At 34.6% G+C, this 9,726-nt stretch overlaps 1 protein-coding gene across 3 annotated transcripts; it reads left to right on the top strand.

The window, feature by feature from the left end:
* The first annotated feature begins 877 nt into the window (after positions 1-877).
* On the top strand, positions 878-6,690 carry LOC132629985 (probable pectate lyase 12). 3 transcript variants are annotated; one of them, XM_060345466.1, is made up of 4 exons: positions 878-1,357; positions 3,458-4,376; positions 5,241-5,443; positions 6,314-6,690. In XM_060345466.1, the coding sequence occupies exons 1-4, from the start codon at positions 1,200-1,202 to the stop codon at positions 6,510-6,512; spliced, it is 1,479 nt and encodes a 492-aa protein (XP_060201449.1). In that variant the 5' UTR covers positions 878-1,199; the 3' UTR covers positions 6,513-6,690. The 3 variants fall into 3 exon arrangements, with proteins under 3 accessions (XP_060201449.1, XP_060201447.1, XP_060201446.1); XM_060345464.1 differs by having other exon boundaries at positions 879-1,357; positions 6,311-6,690; XM_060345463.1 differs by having other exon boundaries at positions 879-1,357; positions 6,308-6,690.
* Positions 6,691-9,726: the final 3,036 nt, after the last annotated feature.

Genomic DNA, 9,726 nt, shown 5'->3' with positions numbered 1-9,726 from the left:
TAGAAATGGCCAAGTAATGGACTTGGCCCATATCAGACAATATCTTTCGTAAATCACATGTTAATGCGTGATTTTTAAAAGTTTTTTTAATTTTTTTTAGGAGAAGAATGTTCCTAAATCCTAATAGACCATTTTTCATGAAAAAGTAGAATGTTTCCTGTGATCTTTACTCCAAATTGAATGTCCTTCCTTAATTACAGTTGTACTAATAGTTTATAGTTAGGTTTCAATTGGCAAACTGAGTGTAATGTTTCACCACTCCAATACATTTAAGTTTTAAAATCATACCTTTCAGAAGTTTTTTTTTTTTTTTAATATTGGACCTATTAAGTTTAAATCTTGAATTCCTCTTCCTTCGTATCTCATAATTACAAGTTGTACACCCAATGGGATCAAAAAAGTGTAAGCTGCGCAAATAGGGACTTGACATCCCGAGCACACATGTTAATTCTAATTGATTGATGTTTTTTTTGCCCTTTTTGTTTTTAGTTTATTTAAAAATGGGCGTCGAATGGGCTGAAAAGAAAGAAAACAACAGTTCGGTGCACAAAAATTTTATATTCAATAAAATAATTAGTACTAGCCGAACTCTAAGGTGTAATATAGACAGAGTATCAAGCCACAAACAAGATAAACAATATAAATCGATGAACAAAGCATCACGCAAAATTTGGGAAAGTGTCCCACTTTAAAGGGTGTAATATAGACAATCTATCATGATAAAAAAAAAAAAAAATTATGACTCAGGATCCGTGACTTATAAATCATACGAAAACGAAGTATAATCTAGACAGTTTATTCTGACGCAAGCATTAATAACGAATTCGATGACTCAAACACGTGACCTATATAGCCACACGAAGACAACTTTATCGTTAATCTAAAAGGAAAGAAAACCCTCAAAATTCAATATACTCTGTTGCTTTTCTGCTTGTAAAGCATGGGTGAATCCAGGTGAGAGATTCTCTTAAACAATGACTATAAATCATGTTAGTTAGTTGAAAATACATACAATCACTGCTATGAGTAGTCAGTAGAAATACAAAACACTCCAAGACCCTACTTTTAATTTGTTATCTTCTCCCACAGTCAACAATACAGAATCCATTTTCTCACTATCACTCACTAAAAAACATAACTTCAAGTTTCTCTATAATGCAGCTAACTCACTGACCCCAAGACCCCAAAAAACACACAAAATGCAGTTCGTTATTGTAGAAAAGATGCTCCAGAGAAGCTACATTGTGTTTTTTTTGCTTTTAAGTTCATTTTTTCCCTTTGCTTTTGGGATTTTCTTGAATGTCACTCTTCCTGGTCAGCATCCTGATCCTGAAGCTGTTGCTCTTGAAGTTACAAGGTATAAGAAAAACATTTCTAAGCTTCAATTAGTTGTTTTATGTTTTTATCTGTTCTTTACATGTTCTGTTTTCCACAATGTAGGACTCCCCTTTCTTGAACTTTAGTTAATATCACAACCTGAGTCTCCGGTTCGAGCTCTGCATACAAAATTTGTTTTATATGGAACACTTCCCCTTTAGTGAGTCTTACGCAGTACATATATGAATTAGTCGGGGATTCAATATGGGTGCCACTGGTGGAAAACTTTTTTTTTAATTTTTTTATTATAGGTTAATAGTCCCACATTTTTGTTCCTTTTCTTGTTTATGTCTTTCTCTGTTGTCTATTTGCTCCTCTGTTCTTTACAAGCTCTGTTTTCCACAATGTAGGACTCCCTATTCTTGAACTTTAGTTACTGCCACTAGTACTTATGGTAGGATGGATAAGAAATCTCGGGTGTGAGCCCTGTCTATGAAAAAACTTCTGACAGGGAGTGTTTTCCTGCTTTATGAGCCTTAGGTACTGAAAAATTCAAATTAGTCGGGGTCTTAATGCTGGTACCAGACACCGAACTGAAAATAAAGGTTAATAGTCACACATTTTGATTCTTTTTCATTTTTGTTTCAAGAATAAGGTGTTAAATAACATTTTACGCTCTACATTCAAGAATCTTTGTAAATAATGAGCAATTATTTTTTGATTAGTTGGAGTTTGATTTCTAGTAAGAATTGAATTCCTCTTCCTTATGTTTTTTTTTTAATTATTTTATATTTAAGGATGGAGAGAGTGGGGATTTTCTTGTTTCGTATTGGCTTTATGAGCTTTAATTAATTTTTTAAAGTGCTATTGATGTAGGTAGATATGGATATTTATTGGTTGCTTATTATATCGTCTATTTTTACTTTCTCCTTGTCTGAATATCTAGTTGTAGGCCCTCAAATCACTTTAATTGGACTTCCTTTCAACCAATGAATAATGAATGAATTCGCGACTTTTGTAGCAAAAAAAAAATTGAATCAAACTAGCACAAAAAAAAAACGTTAATAGATTTTATGTACTAAATTAGTGTGTGAAAGTATCAAACTGGAATAATGCTTGGGCCTTTCACGCTCGAATTTCGTGCGTGAAGGAGGCTTCGGTCAGGCCACAGCAATAAATCATTTCTTATACTTCCATTTTTTCTTGTTCTTATTGCAATTGTTTATTAATTGATTGCGTGTATAGTAAAATGCACATATGTTACTGTACCAAAATTATCACGAAAGACTTGAAAGTGACATTGTAAGAAATTGGAAATTGTTATTAGTATTTTAATTTTCATTATTGAGAGGTTTTGTTTACTTTGTTTGTGCTTGTGCAAGGTTCGACCACTATGGAGGAGAGATTATAATAATTTGTCTAAGCAGATAATAAAAAAGATTCATGTTCTGAGCAATATAAGGACCTTGTGGTGTAAAAAAAAAGAAATATTTTTGTGTTGAACACGAGAAAGAAGTATAAGAAATGATTTATTGCTGTGGCGTGACGGAAGCCTCCTTCACGCACGAAATTCGTGCGTGAAAGGCCCAACTTGCATTTTTGAAGTTTGGTCCTTTCACGCACTAATTTAGTGCGTCAAACCTAATAACGTTTTTTTTTTGTGCTAGTTTGGTTCAACTTTTGTTTTTTGTGTTACAAAAGTCGTTGATCCATTGGCCTTTCTCTTTTTGTTTTGTGACTTATTGAAATGTTTCTTAACTTTTTACCATGTTTGTGCAAAAATATAGAGCTAGAGCACCACTGTCCACAATGCATTTTTTTCTTTTTTTGACAAGGTGCAATCCCTTATTCCTACTCAAGTTTTATAATCAGGATTTAACTTATATACATTGATAATATGAACAACTTTTACACTAGCAATGTTGCCTTGTGTCATTTACATAGTCAATGTGTACAAATTAAACTCTTTTCCTCCCATGATTTGGTCGGTCTAATGGTAAGAGCTCAACACATGATATTTTTATGAGTGTTAAGTGCACTTCATGGGTTCGATCCCTGGCACACACAAAAGTGCAGAGTACGGGTCCATTGTCCACTAAGTTCCAATAAGTTAGCAACTCTTTTCATTAATGTGTTGCAGGAAAGTAAATGTATCACTCTCAAATCTCCAGACAAGAAGAAAATTGTTGTCTTACTACACCAATATTGATCAATCCTCTTGCCAAACCGGCAACCCAATCGATGATTGTTGGCGATGTGACCATACTTGGCAATTAAATCGCCAAAGACTAGCTGATTGTGCCATTGGTTTTGGACAATATGCACTAGGTGGCAAAGGTGGTCGTTACTATGTCGTCACCTCTTCCTCGGACCCCGACCCTGTCAACCCGCCACCTGGCACTCTCCGATATGGTGTCATCCAAGAAGAACCGTTATGGATTGTCTTCGCAGCAAACATGGAGATTAAACTCTCAGAGGAGCTCATTTTCAACTCGTACAAAACCCTAGACGGTCGTGGGGTTAACGTGCACATCACGGGTGGGGGGTGCATAACGTTACAATATATCTCGCATGTCATTATCCACAATATCCACGTCCATCATTGTTACGAATCGGGCGAGACGAATGTACGTTCGAGCCCTACACATTTCGGTTATCGGGGAAAATCGGACGGGGACGGGATATCGATATTCAGTTCGAAGGATATTTGGATCGACCATTGTTCATTATCGCATTGTAAAGATGGATTGATTGATGTAGTGATGGGGTCAACGGGGATAACAATATCGAATAATCATTTTTCACATCATAATGAGGTAATGTTATTGGGACATAGTGATGACTATTTACCTGATTCAGGGATGCAAGTGACAATTTCATTTAATCATTTTGGGAAGAAATTAATTCAAAGAATGCCAAGGTGTAGGAGGGGGTATATACATGTGGTGAATAATGATTTTACAAGGTGGGAGATGTATGCAATTGGTGGAAGTGGTAGCCCTACTATCAATAGCCAAGGAAATCGATATATTGCACCCTTTGATCCTTTTGCTAAAGAGGTACATTTTTTTTTTCATTTTTTCCTTTAAAAATGAAATAGAAATTACACCTCTATTTTTCTTTTTGTGCTGTCCACAAAATTTTACACATAATGTTAAAAGCATACTACATGAAATGCCAAAACATAAAACAGTGAGCTTATCTTCTTTTCCTTAGCCATTTTAGCCTGAATAAGATTTGAAATAACATTTACAGATTATTTAAAATAAATGTTTTTTTAATCAAGCTGGCCTATTATTCCAACTTCAAACTCAAAATATAGAATTTGAAGTTTTAAAAATAAGTTTTAGGAATTTTTCATGTTTTAACTTATAAAACTTCAATTTTGTTTTCATGTCTAAACACAACTTGAACTTTCAAATACCTTATCTTGTTTTAATTAAGCCAACATGCCTTAATTAAAAGAAAAGTACTACTACTAGTAAAAGAGTTCAAGTTTGGGTGTATTTCGCTTAAAGTTATGAACAACTAGTTGACATAAAATCAATACTTTGTTTCATCTTTTTTACTTTAGGTCCAATGTTTTCTATTCTTTTGAAATCTTTGCTTTAGTAAAAAACATAGAGAATGTCTAGTATACTTTTTATTTTAATTTTTCTTATATAATGTTGGCCTTAGATGTTTATTCAAATGAAAAAGATACGTAATAATGATTCATCAACTTGTTTGTGACTGAAATGTTGTTAGCTCTTTTTATTTGTATATTCTTCACAAATTTTGTGCTCTAAGTTGCATTGGATACCCATTGATTAATTTAAGGCTTAACTATTATATACTAAACACCCCTATACTATGACTAAGTTACAGAAAAGATCCTCTATATTTTAAAATCAAACACTTACACCCCCTTAATTTAACTATAGGTGACAAAAAGAGTGGACACAGAAGAAGGACATTGGAGGAATTGGAATTGGAGAAGTGAAGGGGATGTAATGGCAAATGGAGCATACTTTGTGGCCTCTGGTGAAGAAGTTGAGGTCAATTATGAAAAAGCTTATAGTGTGGAGCCCAAATCTGCAAATTTCATTGACCAACTTACCCTGAATGCTGGTGTCCTCATTCACAGGTAGGGTCCTCTTACTTTCCTTCTTTTCACTTTTTCCCCCTAAACAACACTTTTTCTTTTTCTCTCACACTTTTGTCCTTATGTTAAGTAGAGTAATCAACACTTTAATAGTCCATCATAGACTTTTGTGTTTGTTAATTATTACTACTATTACTATTAGTAATAATGTAATTAATTTGGAGTACTTACTTTCTTAGTGACACAAGAATTATGTCTGTCTCAATATGATTTTTCAGCAATCCAAATGGAATACGCTCCCCACTAATTACGTATATTAGATTGGTACTCTTTTGCTTTTAAGGTTCGATACAAGTAAACTTTTTTTCGAATTCAATAGACAGTAGATGCTAATGAATTTTAGAGTAAGAAAATTTCTTAAATAACACTACTATTTTCTAGTTAGTGGGACATTTGATAAAAATACTTGTAGTAGGAGTATTAAATTTGTACATTATCATTCCTTTGATAGGAATCACTTTACCTCTCTTAGGACTAAAATGAAACTTTTTGTTTATATATAAACTGTTGTATTCTTTTGATCTAAGAAAAGATTCTAGTATAGTGATAAAAGAAATTCAAGAACTGTTTTATATCACATGCTCAAGTCCTAAATATGACGTTCTACCGAACTCATACTTTTCATGCTAGCTCCATCCCTGTGACACTCTAGTAATTTCTTGAATCTTCTTGTATGAATTTTTGGCTTTGCTACTGCCTCTTAGTAAACTATCCAACTTGAATCCGAATAGTCGAACCAGTAAGCTTCGAATACCACACGTAAAGAAAAAGTAAGAGGAATTAGTTAGGGCTTTTATGACACTTCATTTTTTGGAGTTAATAAAATGGATAATTTTATATGACTAGAAGCAGGGGAGGCAACAGTGGAAAGTGGACTGCTACCACCAACAATGACACTGAATCCGCCGGGGACGACAGCGGAGAAGATCTCGTGGCAATTTCCGGTGACGCTGACGACGACTACGGTGGTGATGAGTCTGGAAGCTCTTCAATCTACTCTAATTTATCCTTGTTAGTTAATTCTCTAGTGGCATTGTTAGCCTTCTTGTAGTCAGAAAAGTTTAAGACATGAAAAAAGAAAAAGGAAAACAAATTGTCCTTTTTTCTTTTTTGAAGAACTATTTAGAAATTGTTGTTCATGTGTTTTTAATTTAAAGTACTTTTTTTTTTTTCTGTGGTGGCAAAATTGTCGCCCTGAATCCTTTAATTAAGAAAATTTACAACATGTCTCTCCTTGAATGTAGTTTACTGTCATAGAGGATAAAGACTTCTTGGCCCAAAATGAAAAAAAAGGAAAAGACAAAAGAATAGAAAAGAAAAGAGAAATTGTATCCTTAAATAGATACAGTTTTATTTTATTGGTGCCAATTTGGGCCTATAAATGAATAATTCGTCCAACTATTCACAGGTGCAATTATTGATTTATTCATTTAGGGATCATTTGATTGTTGATTAGGAAGTGAATTATTAATGTATTAAAATCAACACAACTAGTACTAGCAACCAAACGACCCCTTAAGGCTTAAATTGGCTCTATCTCGAACCAAGGCATGGAAAAGGCTGGTTCAACTTAGGTTATACTAGTCGCTACAACGGTAAGAGAGTTCGTTTAAGAAAAAGGAAAAAAAAAAAAAAAGACAATCACTTTAGATTTTGGATATAATTCTACTTTGTAACAAGAAAATTTTGAGTTGTACTATTCATGACCAACTCTTTATTCCTTCTAAATTCAACCAATTTTTGACTCAAAAAAACAAAAACAAAAAACTTTTCGGTGAATTAAACATCTTTGGAGCGTGAATTGACTTTTAATTCAACTTGTAGGCGGTAGCTAGTGATTTGAAAGTGGTGTCAACGTGGTACCAATTTGTCTTTGTGTAACGCAACTAGTGAAAGTCAAATTCTTTCTCATTTTTCTTTTGATGCCATTGGAAGAGGGTTCTGAAAAAATTAGTAGGCATTTGGTCTTAGATTCCATTTTTTTTTTTACTTTATTAAGAATTTATCAAGTTAAAATTAAAGATGGAGTTGTGTTTGATTATATTTTTTGCAAAGGAGATAAGAGAGCCTTTTATTCGGAATTTATGAAGATGAAGTTGGAAAATAGGTCGGGAGCACTTTTCTAAAAGTGAAATCCAATCCCAAGTTAGATTTGGACATTTTATAACGACATAATGATTTTGAAATAAAGTAAAAAAAAAAATAGTCCAAAAACAGTGAATAATCTCATGACCCTTTGGAAAAATTATGCGGTGTATTTTAGCGCTGGGCTAAAATAGTTGAAAAACACTTTTAATGGGTACCCCACTTTTAATATATGGTAACAATACGTGGTGTACATCTGGGTTCTGTCCGGCCGTTTGTGCGTCTAAATATGAGTTCGCAACATAAATGACTAAAAAAGTGACTAAGGCCTCATTTGTTTGCATTTATTGGACGTCTGAATCTGAATGGTTCAGACCTTAAGCCATTAAGTGCATTTGTTTGCATTAAGATCTAAGCACTTATTGGGTCTGAATAGGTCTTAATCATTAAAATCTTGAACCAAGTCTTAATATCATTAAGAGGTATTTTTGTACGGAACTTTTTTATCACCAGCTCCAACCCCAACCTCAACCCTCCACCTCCACCCCACCCCCACCCACTCTCTACTCCAACCCCACCCACTACCCACCCATTCTCCACTCTAACCCCCCACTCCCTACCATTCTCACCCCACCACCAACCCCACGCCACCCAACCCACCCTCACTCCCCACCACCAACCCATACCCCACACCACTCACCCCCACTCCCCACTACCCCCACCTCCACTCACCACCAACATCTACCCCATACCACCCACTCCAACTCCCCTCTGCCTCCACCAACCCCACCCTCACTCCCCACCCACCCACCACCAACCCCACCCCCACTACCTCCCACCCCTCACTCTAACCACCCACTCACCCCTCCACCCCCGCTCACCACCCACCACAACTACAAAACATCTCCACCATTACTAGTGAACATAAATGTTTCGTTTTTTTTTTATCAAAAAATATTTTTTTTTATTAAATTTGTATTTATTTTCTACTAATTAGTTACTTTTTAATTTGAATTGTATATTTATTATATTTAAATAAATACATTATGCGCATTCAGATATTGAAAAACAAACAGTCTTAATCATTCAGTGTTCAGACCCAGAGACAACATCTTAATCATTCAGATGTGCATTCAGATTCAGACGTCTTAATTTTAATGAAAACAAATGAGGCTTTGGTACCAAAATAATTTAGGAAAAAAAAAGAGGCCAAACTATCCTTTGCAAAAAAAAAAGAAGGCCAAACTATCCTTTGCGCACTAAATTAGTGCGTGATAGGACCAAACTGCAATTTTGCAGTTAAGTCCTATTGCGCACTAATTTAGTGCGCAAAGAGTAGAATTTTTTTCCACACAATTTTAAAGCTCTCAAATTCACGTTTTTTTTTCATACTTTGACGCAAGATTAGTCATGTTTCAAAACTCCAAAATATTAATATTTTATATAGAACTTGATATCTTTTTTTGCGGACAATAATGTCGGCTCATTACATCAAGTTTACCTAAACGTTTGGATCGTCGTTTTAGGGGTTGTAAAGTGACCCGAAGTAAGTTTTGTTTGTTTGAATCTTGTTATGTTTAGGTTTAAGTCTTTTATTTTATAAGGTTTTGTTTTAAGTGTTTTATTTTTTAGTCAAGGCACTACTTTATTTCGAATGTACAAAAAGAAATATTATATTAAAAAATAATTCATTAAATACGAGAGGTTCAAAATAATTCATTATAATAACCAAATAATATATCATTATTTACAATAACAAAATATTTAAAATAGTACATCAAGTACGGGAGGCTCTTCTACTACGAGACGTACTTGCACCACCACGGCCTCGTAGGCTACACAAACGCTTATCATGACCAAACTCTTTACACATAGAGCGCCTACGAGAGTATGTCCTATCATTGGCATCCATTTGATTGCGAATCCGAGTTCGTGCATTAACCCGAATTTCACGGATATACTCCTTGTTAGCAACCATTGAAAATGACTCGTTTCCCCAATAAGTTTGATCACCAAGTGGGTAGAAGCGGCCGGCATATGCTTTAGTGTAAATTTTGTCGCTGTATTCCGATGCCACATAACTTGATACCGTTTTTCCCATTGCCTCGAAACACTTGACGGCATGAGAACACGACATGTGGTATGTTTGCCACTTACCACAACTACATGTTCTCGTTCCC

Source organism: Lycium barbarum, chromosome 3, assembly GCF_019175385.1.
Source record: "Lycium barbarum isolate Lr01 chromosome 3, ASM1917538v2, whole genome shotgun sequence".
Taxonomy (NCBI): domain Eukaryota; kingdom Viridiplantae; phylum Streptophyta; class Magnoliopsida; order Solanales; family Solanaceae; genus Lycium; species Lycium barbarum.
The sequence above is the reverse complement of the archived record's forward strand: the minus strand, read 5'-3'. Positions and strand labels throughout refer to the sequence as shown.